The 18,306-nt window shown below is 43.3% G+C and overlaps 1 protein-coding gene across 1 annotated transcript in view; it reads left to right on the top strand.

Moving 5' to 3' along the window:
* Positions 1 to 18,106, top strand: part of PPIL4 (peptidylprolyl isomerase like 4) — a 36,839-nt gene extending 18,733 nt beyond the window's left edge. Inside the window, exons 11-13 of the mRNA XM_006262042.4 lie at positions 599 to 695; positions 1,162 to 1,300; positions 15,879 to 18,106. Of these exons, the coding sequence (XP_006262104.1) occupies positions 599 to 695; positions 1,162 to 1,300; positions 15,879 to 16,115 (473 nt within the window). The 3' untranslated portion in view covers positions 16,116 to 18,106. The remainder of the gene's footprint in view (positions 1 to 598; positions 696 to 1,161; positions 1,301 to 15,878) is intronic.
* Positions 18,107 to 18,306: the final 200 nt, after the last annotated feature.

Genomic DNA, 18,306 nt, shown 5'->3' with positions numbered 1-18,306 from the left:
GAAAAATGAGATCCACTATGCCCCTCTGTAAATATAAACTCATGAAAAGGATTTTAAAAGTATGCATCTGTTTGGCGGGATTCTTCCCCTGCCCCCCCCCCCCTCCCCCCCCCCTGCAGTATCTCTTCCTCCAGGTGTCAAAATGGAGCAGTAAGTTGTTTAATTCTGAAAATAGGAATTTAAGCTTTAAGTAGATCAATGTAGGACTGGCTCCAGCCCTTTAAAAAAAAATTGGAGAAACACAACCAATTGCTACATTGTGTCCTGTGATCTTGCCAGTGTTCTGAATCCAGTGGCAAGGAGTGGCAAGGAAACAATGGCTTGGTCAGATCTTCTCTGGCATGCAGAACTAGGAAAAGAAAAATTGTGGCCTGATCACACTCCTATGTTGCACTTGGTTTGGTCATGCAAATTGCGAGGCCATTTCTGGAGCTGGCGACTTCTGTATATCCTTTTAAAGTAACGATGAAAGTTGGGGAAACCTTAGCCATAAAGTAAACAGCAGTTTTTCCATGGAATGTGTGCTGTATGCCTGTGGCTTTGCTGGCTTTGTAAGGGGAAGATGAATGTCTGACTGATGCTGTTTTCTTCTGACCAGGTGGGAAATATACTAAAGATGATTTTAAAGAATATGAAAAGGAATCTGGTAAACCTTCCAAATTATCTCTGAAAGAGAGAGCTAAACCAAAGCAAGAGTATCCTTACCCATTCTTTTACCTGCGTGACACCTTTACCTGTAATGTAATAGGCTTCCAACTAGGCATAATGAAAACATAAAAAAATTACACTTTCTCTAATTTTTCAAGCAAATGTTTTGGCTTCTGCTAGATTAGAATGAAATGTTTTTCCCTTGTTCATTTGCTATCTTGAAAAAAATACCATCAGGTCATAATGAGGTGTTTTACATTCAAATGACACAAATTATAACAACCTCCCTGCTACAGAGTAATGCATTCTAAGCAGAGGTCAGCCAACTTTACTCTTGGCAACTTCAGTATCGTGTTTATGTATGTGTTGTTTTTCATTTAAAAAAAATATTGGCCCTCTAAATGTTTACACCTGTGGTCAAGGGTGGGTACAGTTGCTTTGTGAGCGTTTCCTGTTTTTAATGTATATTAATACTAAATTAGTGTTGGTATGGTCCTTAACTATTTGCTGTAGTTCCAAGTACAATCTGATGCTGGATGAACAAGAAGAGGAATCTAAAGCTAGTCACTCACACTCAGGCAAAAAGCACAAGAAGAAGAAGCACCGGCATTCTGATGATGAAGAGGACAATAAGCGGACCAAAAAATCCAAGGTACTGAACTGTCATCCTTGTGCTGGGAACTTAATTTGATACTGATCATAAAAGGTTTCCTCCTCTTAATAACTTCCCAAAAAGAAGAGTTGGTTCTGTCCCTGAAGACCTTAACTGCCAAGTCTCTCAACTAGAATATTTTTGAATGAAGGACAAGCTCTGCAGTATCTGAGACTACCCAGATAGTCTTTAGTTTCCATGATTTGGCATACCTGGATACCGTGAGAAGGCAACTTCTCTTCTAAGTAGCAGTGTTTCAGCACTGAATATTTTATTTGCCTGTTACAAATGATAAATTAGTATAATTTTAACCATATTTTCATGGATGTAAAATATTTTTAATGCACTTGCTGGAATAGTGCATGTGAATTTCCTCTTATGGGGGCTCAGAAACTGAGTCTGCTTATGATTTTTACTCAACTTTTAGGTGACTCAGAGGCATAAATGTAACATCTCTGTTCCTGTAGCATTCTAAATTTGCATAAGATGACTTGGGGTTTTATATTATAAATGTGAGTAATTGCTACCATTTAGGGGCATCCCCTTGCTTCACTTGTTCCAGTGGTTTAGGGTGAAATTCTATTTAAAAAGTAGTCTTATAGGGTTTTTTTTAAATTTCTTTCTGTAATATCATTCATGCAAAAACATAGTTGATTAGCATTGTTTTTTAAAATGTTGTGCTGTGGAGTTTATGGCAGATTTCATAAGCCTTAAGCAAGGTTGGTTTGGTAATATCTTTTACTGGGCTGATTGTATAGCTGGACGTGTTTGGCTACAAAATGCCCTTCCTCAGGTCCGGAAAAGAAGCAGGTACCACTTTAACCAAATGCTGTTTAAAGCTATGATTTTTTTTTTCCTTCAGTTCCATTGTGTAAATGAAAGTAGTTCAATGATTCTCAACTAGGGTGCTGTGAGATCCTTTCAAGGGTGTTGCAGGGTACTGCACAATTGTTAGATGTACAAACATGATTCACAAAACTCACAGATTCCAGGAAGGAATTCATGATGTTAAAAACATTCAAACCTGTTGTGGTCTTCGTAAGTTCTTTGCAACAGAAAAAATTCTCTATTTTTCTGTAGGCAAAAAAAGATTGAAAACTGAAAGTTGGCATTTTCCAAGAGATGCCTTAAGTCTAAACTCAAGGCATCCCTTGTTAAAAAGTTTGAGAACCACTGAAATAGTGACTTGAAGGACAGTAAACTTGTGAAACAGAGAAGCTACCAGAAGTAGCTGCAAACATACTAAAGTTGAAACAGAAAAACCTACCCTATTTCTTGAATCCATGACAGGCTTCCCCCACAGCAGTCAACAGGGGCAGGGAGTGAGTAGGGAAGCCTTGTCTTAAATTTGAGTACCTATATGGGGAAGGTAGGCTGAAGCCAGAGCTGCAGCAGCCACCTACCAGCCAGGGAGGGAGGGAGTGCCAGTTTGGGGGGGTGCAGGAGAGACCTTAAGGTGGCAAGGGAGTGCACAGAAGACACCTGCAATGTGCAGCATGGGAGACCACACAGCTTGCCCCCCTTTCAACCTCCCCCATCCCTTGCTGCTTACTTTTGACTGTGGCTCTGGTTCTGGCCTGGGCTCTGGCCCCAACATGACTGAGCCCAAATCTACCATTGCTACTTCTGCATGGTGGGGCTGGGGCTGCTGCCATGGCTGGCTGCCCTGGAGCTAGAGCCACCGCAGAAGCAATCTGGGTGAGGGGCAAGCATGACACAGGGAGTGGGGCAAGGGGTGGTGGGTCAGGCACAGGCTTGGGTGGGGGGCAGGCACTCGAGACAGGTGGAGTGGGCGGGGGGGCAAATGGCAGGAGAGGCAGACACAGGCATAGGGGAGGACAAGAGGCAGAGGGACAACAGTTGGGAGGTCTGGCCTCTTTCTCCCCTAGTGCTGCCTTCCTTACCACAGAGGTGGGGGAGCAACAAATTAAGATGAACCTCCAATAATTAGATTCTGTTCATGGAAAATTATAACAAATCATTTTCTGTGTATAGAATCTAATTATTATAGGATTGCCTTAAATTCAAAGTCATCTTGGATTCAGTTATGTACGGTAATTACCAAATGTAAAAGGATAAGACTATTCAGAAGAGAAGAGAACTTTTATTACTTACAGCACCCAGGGAGGTTAACAGAGGGAGCAAGTAATCATAATGAGCTATAAAACTACTCTCTCTGTTTAGTTCATGATATTTTGTGTCTGGGGGAATATTGCTATCAAAGGGTGGTCCTCTTCAAGTACAGGCTATAGTTCAATCTTTCTTATAGGTTCCAACATGGAGTGTGTGGTTAGCAGGTGTTTGCTTTCTGTATTGTATTAGGTTTGCACAGGTATTTGGGTGGTTCTTTCAAAAATGCACTTTATTTCTTTTCTACGGTGTCTTTGCTGCATAAAGGTTGGTGAAAGAAGGCTTGTGACTATTTTCTTCAGAGCAAATATTATCTCTGAGGACCTGGCTATAGATTACAGGCTTTCTTGGTGTGTTTGGGATGATTATTAGTTTTTTGGAGATAAATGTGGTGGTCCATAGGTGGTTTGTATATAATACTTAGTAGCAGGGGTTGTCAACCAGGGGTATGTGAACTCCTGGGAGTACTTGGGAAGGCCCCAGCGGGTACATGGCAGCGGCGCAGAGAAGCAGGGGTACTTGGGGAGTGTACCGCGCGCTGCTGCCTGCCTCCACGTGGCACGGTGGCAGTGCATGGTGCCAGCACCCGTCCCCCAATCAACTGGCTGCAACCAGTTGCCGGGGCGGCCGCCCCCCCCCCCCCCCCCTTGTCAACCGGCTGCTGGGGGGCCCCCCTTCTCTCGCTCGTCCTGGACTGTAGTCCAGGAGGGATACCCACCAGAAAGGATACACTCCTTAAAAAAGGTTGAAAACCCCTGCTTTGTAGAATGCCATTCTGAATGTAGATTGTGGCATCTGGAAAGTTGATGTTAGTGTAAAAGTATTCCAGAGAATCTGATAGAAGGGCAGTGGTGGTTGGAGCTGTGGTAGAAATCAGTGCTAACGTCATCTGTGTATAGCAGGTATAATAAAGGTTTGATAGGGCAGTTTTCTCAAATGTCCTCTTCATGAGCCACCTTTAAGAGGTTGGCATATTGGGGTCCAAGTTTTGTCCCTGTACCTCCTCTGCCCAAGATTTGGAGGAAATGTCTGGTGAAAGTAAAATTGTTGTGGATGAAGGTGAATGAATGAATTTGTGCAGTATCTTGTGGTTGTAAATCCAAGTGTAGTCCATGTATGTGTGGGTATTTCAGGCAGGAAGTAATGCCTTCATGGTGCAGGATGTTACTGTACAGGCTATTGACATGCATGGTCACAAATCTGGCCTCCTTGGAGAGGTGCTTAGTGTTTGGGATCTTGTGGAAGAAGTCTGTTATGGCTTGTGGGAAACTTGCTTTTTGAGTGACAAGTAGTTTTAGGATGGTTTCTGTGAATCCTGGTAGCTCTTCAGTGAGGGTTCTGAGTTTGAAATGGTGGGTCTGCTAGAGTTTTCTTATTTATTTATTTTAAGGAGTATGTAAAATAAGGACAGGGTTAAATGTGGGAGCAGTAGTGTAGACCAAGCATAGGCATCTTTCCTAACATGTCACAAGAACTCCTGGTGGAAGAAAAAACCCTGAATCAGTGTATACTATAGCTTTCACTATTTATGACTGCTCCTGAAATAGACTGTTTGTTTAATTTTCCCAGCCTCCCTCATTGAAGGGAGAACCATTTTATGTTGTGTTCAGGCTAAATTTTAGCAGTGTGAACAATTTACTTCATTGAGAGATGGTCTTCCAGGATTAGAGTACATATTATTATATTTAGAATAACTGAACTATATGTAATGTATGATTTATATTGGCCATAAATAAGAGATAAGAAGCAGTGGTAATTGCATTGTATTTTCAGCTTGTGCTTGCATGTTGGCTAAGCTGTTTAGACGTAGTAGTTTGAGATGGACCTATTGTATTGGTCACAAAGTACTATTTTCAGGCCATATTCTGTTGTGAGGTAAAGAAATTATGGCATCCATCCTGCATTTTAGAGGCAGTGAGGCACAGGGGAGACAGCGCTCAAACAGGTGACCTTGATGGGCATAGATAAAGGGCTGGAGGTACACTGAACCTGGCTTTCACATGCAAGCATGGCATTTCAGACTGAATAACACACTGTAAGTTATGCTTAATGTAAAGCATTAAGACACGCTCTAAACTTTAGAGCGTGTCTTAATGCTATACACTAAGCATAACTTTAGAGTCTAAAGAGTTCATATAACCCTACTCTTCTATCACGTTTCTTATTTTGATATTTTTTTCATAACAAGATCAGAATTGATCCCTAAGAATTTAAGGGTTTGTCCTTATTCTGTTTCTCCATAAGCAGGACCATTGCAACTAGAATTTATTATGCTTCATTACGTAAGTATATTAAAATCTACATTGAAGGAATTTTCATGCAAAGTCAAGTACTCAGATATTGGGAATACCATCACTGAAGTTGACCATGCAGTCTTAGTTTGGCTTTCTTTTGGTATGTCCTTTGTCTGTTTATTTGATTACTTACTATTTTTTCTGTAGGGACCCTGACTTATTTAGTGATCATACAGTTTATTCAAACAGCAAAAACAACCAAATTGGGCAAAGAAAGTTTGCACCATGAGGTGCCAAAGTGGAGGCTCCTGTCATATGGAGCAGAATGCTGCTGTGAGAGAGGTGTCACCCTGGGGAGCCACCATGGTGAACCTTTCCCTGGTCCTGCAACTGTTGCAGTTGTATGATGAGCAAAGATTTAAAGCCCTGAATTGGGCAGTAGTTTTAGGGCAAAGGAAGGCTTAACCTGGGTCTTGGCAGTAACACGCAGTGCCTTCTCTCAAAGCGGCATCCTGCTGCTGCTCTTAGCTCCCTCCCTGTGGTCCGGTGCCATCTTTTCTGAGCACCCAGGACTTGTGTGCTAAGTTCTGGCCTACCTTTAGCACCAGCTTTGGTCATTAGCTGGTTAGACCCTTTAGATCCATATCACACTTCACTTCAGTTAATGTAATATCTGGTAGGATGTTATTTTTTACATGAACGAATAGGAAGATGCGAGAGCTTGTCAGGGTTTCCCAATAACTGAAAGTAAGTTCTTCATTTGCAGGTTCTTGGGAGGGTTTTTCAGTGCTTGATCATGCCGTACCTGGAGGGTCCACCCATCCACTTGTATCTTAGCTTGTGCCTCCAAACCCCCTCAGCTGATGTCCAACCTCTTACCACATTTCATTTCTCAGTCCTCTGTATTTCCATTATGACTGTCTATTTTCTCTATGCTGTCCAGGTGCCCATAGGAATGTCTACCTTCTCTGTTCTATGGCAAAGCGCACAATGCCCCACCTTACCCAGGTGCTAGAAGGAGCCATTCCAGGGGAAGCCCTGCATACTCTGTAGCACTAGACTGAAGTATTTTCCATCACAATTTTGAGGATAACACCCCCCCCCCCCCCCCCCCCCGTTTGATGCCTAGGAGGTGTGAGAGGATGGAGCATAGCTATTGTAAATGGCATCCTCACAGTTTAGTCGCCAAGGAAGTCTCCACTGATTATATATGAACTGTGTTTTTCAGAGGCTCACGATTCACCTGAGTTTGGGGAAACTTTCTTACGAACAGAGGGAAGTACACTGCTGAGATACCCCTGTTCAGATGTTAAGTCCCTACTGTAAAGGTGTTAGAATGTATTGACAGCCAGTTGTAAAGACTTTTTAAATGTAAACCAAAAAATGCACTCTTCTTGGAAACATCTGCAGGATTTTAGGTGAAAACTTTAAAAAAATCAAATTGAGGCAAACATCTGATTTAGAAATTTCTAAACTGATCAGTTAGCTTGGCAACATTTTTATTAGGAACTGAAAACAGGGTTTTATAATGGGAAGTATTGGGCAACTTTAACTGCGTTTGATGCTACAGGCTTCACTTATAACAACAGTGATTAAAGAGGAGGGAGGGGGTTTTATGATCTCAATAGTTTCCGTGATGCTGAGTTGTTTTTCTGCTAATTGACACTTTTTTTTTTTCACCTTCAGTGTGTTTTGACTCATCCTTTTTTATAGTCCACCACTTGTTTCCTGAATCTTCAGGTTATGTATTCATGTTTAAGAATTATTTTTGACTCTTACCCTGTGTTTCTTGATTCCAGAGGTTTGAGCTAGTTGGGTGTTGTGGGGTTTTCTTCAGTAGGTAACAGGATGTGGGTTGGGAGCAGGTGGGTGCAGCGGTTTTAAGGCCAGTGAACAGGAGCTTTCAATACTTCACACACTTCTATTTGAGAACAGTATATTTATTTATGGCTTTGTTTCCTTTCCAATGTTTTTACTTTTGCTGTCAGTGTATGCTGCTTTGGATTTTCCTATTATAATGACTGAGTCTGTGGGAGGAATAGCAGTTTTTTTGTCCAAAGGATTTTTATTAATCATACAGCCTTGCTAACTTTCAGTTTTGCTGTAACTTTTAGTTGTTGATTTTAGCAAAGCTGCAGTTGGCATCACAACTACAAACCCAAACTCCCTAGGGGTTTGTTTGCTTGAGACCACCATGGTCTTGTCTGATTGCTGAAGGTAGTCCCAGAAGCCAGAAGCATGGCTTCTAGAGCAGGGGGATCCCTGGATCCTTCTGACTCTGAAGATCCTGGCCTTGCAGTTTCTTGCCCTCCCTGGTTCTCCATGGCCCTGATTCAAGAAGCTAGCACCCAGTATGCTCCTAAGAGAGACACTTAACCTCCTGTTGGAGCAGCCCAGCACAACCCACCGTTCCAAGCAGCACAATATTGGTGTCTTGAGTAAAGGCATTTCTTGGGGCAGAGGGCAGCCAGAAGTTCTCTGTCCCCTCCAAAGAGATTAAGCAGTCTCTCCATTCCCAGTCCAGCCCATACAACCCAGAGCACCCCAGATGTTCAGCTGTTCCCTTTCCAGTCTCTCAAGCTCCCCAAAACTTTTCCAGTTGTCTCAACTTTCAGACTGTTCTGACCAGAAGTTTACAGGCTGCTTCCCCAGCCTGCTGTCCCATTGTCATATTTATCTCATCCTGGGTGTGGGGCATCTCACCTTTTGTAGGTATGTCAGCAAAGCTATTCAAAACTATTTTGATGCTAAAGGTTCATCTTGTCTTGTCCTGCACATAGCTAGATGTGGAACTTAACCCTTTGTTGTTTGTATACAGGTTAATGAGATAAACTGAGTCACAAAATACTATAACAACATGAATACAGTCAGCCCAGAAATAGCAGAATAAAATCTGTAGTCACAGGGGTTTTTTAAGTATTTTTGGCCATACTGTTTAGTGTGAGTCTGCTGACCTTGCTGTTTGTCAGATATTGTTCTCTTCTGGCTTTAAGCTTTTAATATGTCAACAACCAGGTTTGATCTAAAGTTTCTTATTTGAAAAGACAGCTGCTAGTATGAATGCCTATTTGATCTTTGCACTAGAAGAATGGGTTTGTTTATGTGTAACATATGTGGTGGTAACCCTGCCTTCCCATGTGGAAATTTGGCTCCTTCAGTTGCTACCCCACGCTTTGCCAAGAAAGCCCCCTTGTAGCAAGACTGCATCTTGCATCCCAAACCTGAGCTTGCAGACAACTGCCATGAAAAAGTAAAGCCAGAAAAATTCCTTCCCTATCCCCGCCCATTGCATTTGCACAGGGAATTTCTTTATCCCTGGTCTCTAACTTTGCAGTGAACTAAGAAACAGGATGTCCTCACTTAACCAATGACAGGTGTAAGATTCAGTATCGGAAAATCAGGAATTGGCAACCAAGGGATTGATCTTGTTTTCAAAGTATGATCTTCCCCTTTCCCTTTTCAGTTAACAAAAACATGTTTATAGTTCTGGTTTGTCATAAGATGCTGGATTTTAAATAGGTCTGTATGTGCAGAGGAGCAGTTAAAGGGGGGGAAAAAGCAATAAAAAATTAAGCTTTTTGTTAAATATTAAAATGGTTCTCATACAAATTCATAATATGTAACATATGATCTTTTCTATCCATAACCGAAACTCTTCTCCAGACTGGTCATTTTGTATATTGATATACAGAAGCAGTATTTTCTTTGGTCTTAACAAATGCAAACTTGCCCTGCCCATGTATTTCCTGGAAGATAGATTTGAATTGAATAATGGATTCCTCAACTGTCCAGATCAAAAGGGGCCACTTCACATACTGTCTTTAATTTCTTTTAACTGGCCTGGCATTTGATTTCCCCACAGTAATCATACAGTAATTCCATAGCATACAATAATAATACTTTTTCCCAGAGCTGCATTTAACTATCTAAACCACAAAAACATTCTTTCTCATCCTGAAATCCCCTACTTCAGTCCATATACACCTTCTCACTTCTGCAGCAAATGAGACAGAGGTCATTCAAACAGAAGTCTCCTCTACTTACAGCCCCCTGAGACATCCTGACAGCAGATCCATTATGTGCAGTGACTAAGGTGGGCTCTTATAGAAATAATAGAATACAATTGTGTAATTGAAGAAAGTATCATGATGTATATGGACATGGTGTTTGTCAGTAGGGCTGAAATCTTTAGAATCTGCAGTACAGACCCCTGCTGTTTGTGGTAACCAAGTAATTGGTAGCAGCAGTAGGTAGTCCCTAAAACGGAAATGAGGCACATGCTGGCAGTGGAATTTGAAGCTGTTTGAGAGCAGAGGATTGTTTAGACTCAAGATTCCTGATTGAGTTCCAGGTCCTGGTGAGCAAAGTGTTCTAGATTTTTGTGCCCACTGCCCTTGTCCCAGCACTAACTTAACTGTCTTACTCCTTGGCAGTGTGAATTGATTAATCTGTAGCTAAATATGTGTGTTGGTGGGGGGGAGGGCAGGCGGAAGGGATGACCTTAATTTGTATCAGCTGTTCTGCAAACATTTTATGTAGCTGTTCCTATCCCGTAGGAAACAAACTAAATTTGGGCATCTTAGCCCTGAATGAATAGGGTAAGTTAGTACAGTTTAGCTTCTATATAATGGAGAATATAAAGCAACTGATGTGTAAGGTAAGTCGCTTCCCACCTTTAACTTGGTATAATTTTTGTTTATCATACAGTCTCTGCACAGCCTGTCCTAAACCTCGTCCCCTACCCTGTCCAAAGCTCCTTCTTCAGCTTGTCATCTCTGTCTCCCCAGCTTCTTATCCCAGTTTGTTTTATATCCTGGCCTGAGGGAAACTTCAAACAGCATAAGCTTTGGATAGTTGGCTCTTGATACCTCCAGTCTCACAGCATGATGTGCAGGATACACTGGATTTGTGATCAAACAAGTGTGGAGAGAAATGGTAACAAAGCCATTGTGCTCCTGTGAAATGGTCCCATTGTACAAGTTGTCAGCAGTCCTTCAATATGAGGATGTCAGTCTTTCATTAAATAGAGAAGTCAGTGGTGAGTCCATAGATGATTGAGGAGGCTGGTCAGAGATCCACATGTTCAACTGCAGACCTGACAAATAGTTCTGGGAGAAAGGAGCAGATCTTGGTGAAGTCAGGTCACAGTTCTTTCCCTTTGTCTCTCTTGCCTATTCATCTACATGATGGGGCAAGTTTTCTCAAAGTGATTGATGCCTTGTGTCATGTGTTATGGTACCACTGTGGACAATTCAGTGCTCGAGTCTCCCACCTATTGATGTTTAATATTGCCTTTCTTCAGATTAGCCTTCAGGGTGTTCTCAAATCTCTTCTTTTGCTCACCTCTAAAGTGGTGACCATCGGTGAGTTGGGAGTATAGAAACTACTTTGAAACCCATTTGTTAGGCATCCGTATCTCCTGTCCAGTGGAGTTGGTACCATATAAACATGGCTCAATGGTGGTGCTGCATGCTTTAGCGAAAATGCTAGTGTTCATTTTTCTGCCCTGCCAGTTGATGTGGAGGATTTTCCAAAGACCTTACTGATGGTAACATTCAGCTTTCAGGTGTGTTCAATATGTCATCCAAGTTTCACATCCATTCAGCAGTATTGGGATGACAGCATCCTGGTAGACAAGAAGTTTGATTTCGGTCCTGATGTCATGGTCATTGAAGGCATGATTTTGGAGACATCCAATGACAACTCTATCCCTCTCCTATTGGAACTGGAGTCAAGCAAGATAGAGAGCACCGATGCTCTCTTCCATCTATTTATCCAAATCCAAGATGACTTCAACCTGAAGGTGACCTCCCTAGTAATTAGATTCTATAAATTCTAATATTATAAAAGCCTTTCTCTGTCTGTCTGTCCGTAATGCTTTAGTCACGCTCTCGTTGGCTGACTGAAACGGCCAGTCAGAGTGCAAATAAGTGTTTGGACGGGGTGGCTGCATGGCGGAGCGCTGCCACTGGTGGGGGCACAGAACGGAGCGGGGGGTGAGGGGCCAGTCTGCCCTGCTCCCTGCAGGTGGTGACGATGGAGCAGAGGGCGGGGTAAGGCCACCAGAGCTGGCCTTGCCCCCCCTCCCCCCCCCCCTTGCTCCTTAGAGGTGGTGTTGGGGGTGGGGGCGAGGCTGAGGCCACCGGCACTTGCCTTGGCCCACCCCTCTCCTTTCCATCATTGCCAATGTGGGCTGACACCATGGCGGTGGGAGGAAGAGCGGGTCCAACATGGGTGGGGGAGGAGTGGGCACACCGTGGCAGCAGCAGTGGTGGGGAGGGGAGGGGAGGGGAGGAGTGGGCCCAGACCCGACGCAGCAGGGAGGAGTGAGCCTGAGGTGGGGGAGAGCAGCGGGCCTGGCCCAGCCCGGCCCAACGCAGCAGTGGCAGGGGGAGGAGAGGCCTCTTCCTCCCCTCGGGCCCAGGCCCACTCCTTCCCCCCCCCACCTTGCATTGGCTCCAAACTCTCTCCTCCTGTTCCCCTGCCACCGCCAGATCGGCCTGGACCTGCAGCACCCCTTCCCCTGCTGTGGCAGGCCTGCTTCTCTCCACCTCGGGCCTGTGGTAGGCCCCCTCCTCCCCTCCCCCTGCCGCTGTGGTGGGAAGGTGGGGATGGGCCTGGACTCCAAGCAGCAGGAGGGAAGGGGGGAGTGGGCCCAGATTGGGAGTGGGGGTGGGGGCATGGGCCTCAGTCCCTGCCCACTTCCACCCCCCATCATTCTTAATGGGCAATTGCCCAGTTTGTTGTAATTTTTCATGTATAGAATCTAATTAGTGGAAAGTTATCTTAGATTTGTTCCCCTACAGCTCTAGTGGCGAAAGCAGTGGCAGGGAGAGAGGAGCTGCCCCTTGCCCTGTCTGTCTGTTTTGCCTGCCCCCTGGTGACATTGCCCCCCTCCTGCCTGCCCTTCTTCCCCTACCCCCATGCCATGTGCCCCTTGCTGCCCTCCCTGCCTGACCCACGCTGCCTGTTCCCCTCACTCCTTGACACCCCCATTTCTGTGCCTGCCTTTCACTCCCTACCCCTTCCCTGCCTGCTCTCTCCTGCCTGCTATTCCTCCCCAGTGCTTGCCCTCCCATTATCTGTCTCCCTTCTGCTACTCCACTCTGCTCCGGCTCTGGGGCAGACAGCAGTGGCAGGCCCAGCCCTGCCTTGCCCAGCTAGGCAGGAGTGGCGGGCACTCTGAGCCAGGCCAGGTTGACCCTGAGGCCATGCCAGAGGCAGAGCAGAAGGTAAGGTGGGGCAGCCACTGGCAAGGAGTGGACTGTGTAGTCTCCCCTCAGATGGCACAGGCTCTCACTCCCTTCTACTGCAAGTTGCCTCCACACCATGTGCCTTGCATCTCATTGCTGACAGGCTTCCATCTGGAGTCAGCATCCAGCGTTGCATGGAGTAGAATCTCTTTAACTAATCAACTGGTTGTATTTCAAATCCCAAATAACCGACACTTCTATTACTGATCTTCAGTTGTGTTTTGTGTGCCTGTTCAAGTTGAAGAGCTGTAGATCAAAATGTTTGGATTCACTGTCAACAAAGACTAGAATTCTTTACCAACCCATCCCAAATCAACCTGCTGTTCCTCCCCATATTATATACAATTAAAGGGCAATCCTTGGAGAATACTGAGCATTTCCCTTACCTGGGTAGTTGCATTTTCCCAAAACATAAGATAATGACATTCAACACTGGATAAAATCTGCTGGTGCTGCCTTTGGACATCTCTGAAATGGGGTCTTTGCTAATGACGACAGGATCCAAACCAAACTTCTCATCTGCCAAGTTGTTGGCATCCCTATCTTGTTGTATGGATGTGAAATTGGACAACATCGACAGCACCTGAAAACTTTGCATTGTACAGGCAGAAAACCTGAGACAGAGGTGAAGTACCTCTGTAGATCCTCAAAAAAAGCCTTTTGCAACAGAAAATAGTATGTGTAGCCTGGTCTGCTTAAGCAACTGTGCCTGTGCCTGAGTGCAACATGCATTTGTATTTAATGAATGTTACAGCCTGCTGGCAGTAGTCCATATAGCCTCTCTTTCCTTACCTGATATTTTTACTTGGATATACTTTATCTCAATTGTATTGTTTATGGTCACAGTTTATACTTACAAATTTCTCTCCACTCCCCTTTACTTGCAAAGTCCTAATCTTGAAGGAAGTGTTGTGTGCAGTTTTTGTATTCGTTAAAAAGATCTCTTGAAGATTTTCAAGTTTTCTGAAAACATTGACAGTCTGATTTAGCTTAGTTAGTGGATTTGGAGAATACAGTCAAGTTTATCTGCTGTGTAGTAGATATAAGGACTCCACAGCAGACTGATCATTTGGTGAGTGTTATATTGATTTAAACTGTTGCTTTCCACATTTATCACAGTTGTATATATAGACTGGGTATTTGCCTTTATTTAAAAGGCATGTTTATACTTGCCTCTGCTGTGGGATAATGTGTAATTTATGCTTGAATAGTATGTTGGCTGCTTCCTCTTGAAGAATTGCTATCTTATTCTGTTTTCTGATATTTGCATATTAGTGAAATGTACCTTCTCCCAAAGAACATGATAATGCTAGCTTTTTTAAAGGATTCCAAAATATGGGGCTAAGGTTAGCAACTGGGATTTTACAAGACATTTTAAGACAGTGGTGAGCAAAATATGGCCCATGGGCTAGATCCAGCCCACGGTTTTTGTAGGGTGAGTCCCACACGCACCCACAGCCCCCCTCCCACTGCCATACATGCAGACTGTCCACCCACACACCCTCACACACCCCAGCTACCCTCCCATACAAACCCCATACCCCCCCCACACACACACGCTCTTTCCCCCCACACACCTACAGCCCCCTACAAACCTATACCCCCCCACAATATACAAGTGTAAGACTTCATTTTAAGCTACAGTACGTTAAGCTACAGTTGTGCAATCATCTCTATGTATACTGCACAAATACATGTAAACCAGGGCAAAAATATTTTTTTAAATCAAATTAATGTTTTAGATGTTTGCATTTTAGAATATAATTTGGTATTTTTCTGGTATTTTTGATGGCAAAACCCCTTGCTGAAAGGAGTACTTCCGGAGGCAAGGGGGGAGGGACTTCTGGTGGCATAGGTCAGGGTTTAAGGGGCAGGACTTCCAGTCCCAAGATGGTGACAAGGGGGTGGGGCACTGGCTAAGGGGCAGGGCTACCCATGCAGCCCTCCCTCTGCTTGAAATAATTGCTTCCTCCCCTCCCCCCACTGTTTTAAGACCTTTGTTCAGGGAGAGGCAAGGGAGATGTAGAAAAGATGGTCAAGTCTCTTGAATAAGAGCAGATTGGCTTCAGGAGAGGATTAAGAATTGTATAAGTCACTTTTTGTAAGTCATGGTTCATTATCATAAGCCACAAAAATCTAAAAAACACTTATAGAAGCCCTTTTGTCTGGGTGCCATTGTCTTAGCCTTTTTAATGGCTAAAAGGTCCAAGTTGTCTTAATTGTCAGACATTCCAGTACTGACTCAGCTGTTGTTTTTCTGACCTGCATACTTAGAAAATGACTAAGTATCTTTGTGTTTTGATCATGTAGATAATTGCCATAAATGATGCACTTTCCAGCTCTAATGCCAGGTGATGTTTTGTTCACAAATTTTGAATAGCAAGTTTTCTTTGAAAATTTATACTCTTTAAAATTGCATTTGATTCCTATTTCAGTCTTCTTCTAGCTTTCCCTGGTTCATGTTTACGCAGAACTTTGCACCCTTGCAGTGCTTTGCTGTTAGGAAGTAGAGATGGACCTGAACAGAAAATTTGGCTACAGGTTCTCCCCCACCCCTTGCTAGGTGAAGTCATATTCTGAACCCAATTCTGAAATTTTGAAGATGATCCCAACCTTGAGGACAAGCCTGACAAAATCCCCTTAGCTGAGACCTCTAAACTTTACCAGTTTGTCACTTGCTTTTTTGCTATAAAACTAAGAACCACAGCAGGCAACCACATAAAGGCCAGTCTTTCAGCTGACATGGGCCAAAGGTTGAAACCTTACATGACACTTCTTGACATAGCTACAGTTTATAGCTCCAGGTCTATTATGCTTCACATAATGGATTTGAGTTGCCTAGAGGTAGTCCAGTGTTCTGAAAGCCAAAGATAGGTGCTTACCTACTTTTTTGTTTTCTTCATACCTTTCACATTTTTTCCTCTTCACCTGTAATTGCATGCTGCCAAATTTCCTTGACAGGATTCTGATCGAAAATATGAAGGAGAATGCTGTAAAGAGAAGAGAAAGAGTGAAAAGAAAGACCGACATCATAGCCGTAGTCGCAGCCGATCTCGAGACAGAGATAGACATTATAGCTCCAGCAAATCTAAAGAGAAATACCAGGAAGACGCTCAGGAACGAGAACGGAGCAAAAAGAGAGATGGAAGCAGAAGTCCTAAAAAATCAAGAGAGAAAGAGAGGTCCAAATACAGATGATGGAGGAGGATGACAATGATCAAATGAATGGAACTGAAATACCTTTCTCTTTCTTTATCACACCTTTGAACAACTCTGCTGACACTGGAACAGAGCTGTCAAATTCTGTCTGCTGTCATTTTGGTTTGATACCTCTAAGAGCACCAGTGAGCAACTTCCTATAGAAAGAATACTGCTTGAATTCTGTCACATTGTCTCAATAAATCATGTTTTATTTTATTTGTATTTCTCTGCTAAATCCATTGATGCACTCAAGGAAGGCTCTTGAGTTCTTAAAAACCCTCTCATGCCCAGGTATTACTGTGATAAGAATGGAATAAATCCCTAGATAGTTAGCTTCCTCCTCTTCCCCCTTGCAAAATAAATAGATATTATTTGCGGATGAATTCTCAAGGCTTCTTACCTTTCTCTGAAATCCAGGTCTTCAAAATGGACTTATGATCAGAGTGCCAAAGCAGCTGAGCTGTGCCCAGTGGTGCCTGTGTGAGGCGAAAGCACTGTGAATCTAGGTGCAATAGTTCCTCATCTGTAGGTCATTCTGCTGGCAGCTCATGTGAAGATGCTTGACCAGTTTATTGTAACACTTATTACAGTAGTGCCTACAGTAGTGCTTACAGTCAAAGAACACAATACCATTAAATGATGCATTAGGCAATGAGGCAGTTCTTGGTTCACAAAGGCCTCTTATCTGTGTCAGACAGGATATAATAGATGGACAAAACGAAGTGACAAGATCAAAGAGGGCTGAAAGAATGAGATAATAGAAATGGATAGAGTTATCAAATTCATAGGTTCCCACTTAATTGCCAAATGTCACATAGGACATTCATAATAGAAGTAAGTGAAATCATTTCCATATTGACAGAGGCATGTGTGGCTATTATTGATTGGGTATAATTTTTTTAAGGAGTTTAAGAGACTAGGTCCTGTTGAAATTCAGTGGGTTATTAAATGCCAAAGTCATTTTTGAAAATGAGAGAATAACTTTAAAAAATGATTATGTGCATGCATGTTAAAATCAAAGGGGAGTTGAGAAGAGGCATTTGCACTGATGTAGAGAGGGGGGCATGCCTACACAAGATGCTACTGCGCAGTGGTCTATATAAATACTAAATAAATGCACAGTAACTGGAGTTACTGCACAGTAGCTGTGGCAAACGTGTCTCAGTGCCACAAAACACTACTGCTCAGTAGCATCATGCTATGGTGCGGTCAGCATCTTCTGCAGACATGCCCACTGAGAAGGATAAAGGCACTGGAGAAAGTATAGTATGATTAACATCTGTCTGCAATGGTTTAGACAAGAATATAGTGGCATGGAACAGGGGCTTGGATTAAATGATGTCCTGATGTTCTTTCCAACCCTGTTTTCTATGATTTACTATTGTTGCTATTCAGTTTTATATTTCCTATGTCTTTTATGTGTGTGACAGCTTGAGGGTTGCCTTACAAATTCCATTTTTGTTCTGTGAATACCATTTATGACTGCAAACGTGAGTGTGCCACTGCAAATTCATTTTGTAGATTTGTTTATAGATTTTATTGAGTTTTATAGTTCATGTAGGAGGAACCTGACCACTCATACAGAGGCTACATTGGGAAGCTGTGACTGAGTAATTAAGGAGCATGAATATTGGAAGTCTTCCCTAAAAGAGCAATGGGTGTTCTGCTAGTGGGGCCTGTGGATTTGAATAGACTCCATCCAGAGGTCCATGTGAAGTTAGGGATTGGAAAATCCCTCACAGGAGGGCAGGGGCTAGATAGTGTGTTAAAGGGGGTAAAGGAAGCTATCTATTGCCCCATGCAGGCAATAGATCTGGGTCTGCAAGGTCTATCAGGGTCTTCAGAGCAGATGAGTTGCCTGGCCCTAAAGTACTTATACAAAACTACAACATGCATGATGGTGAGGACACAAAGCTGGGTTTGTGTTCAGGAACTTGTGTTTTGTAACTCCTGTGCTTTATTAAAAATAAATGTATAGTATCAAAGAATTTCTTTGCTAAGCCTACATTCCTTGCCTTAACTGTCACATTGAATCTACAGGTCTCTTGGGAACAGTTTAAGCAACTTGAGCCTTAGAAGACCTGAGCAACTGGTTCCAGGACTGTGGGAGTCCTGTTGCCCAAGCGTGTCAGACAGGGGCCTACATTTGAGAATGTATTAGAATGACCTAGAGCTGAGAATAGAGACA

The sequence above is a fragment of the Alligator mississippiensis genome, chromosome 1 (assembly GCF_030867095.1).
Source record: "Alligator mississippiensis isolate rAllMis1 chromosome 1, rAllMis1, whole genome shotgun sequence".
In the NCBI taxonomy this organism is placed as follows: domain Eukaryota; kingdom Metazoa; phylum Chordata; order Crocodylia; family Alligatoridae; genus Alligator; species Alligator mississippiensis.
This window is presented reverse-complemented; position numbering and strand designations above follow the sequence as displayed.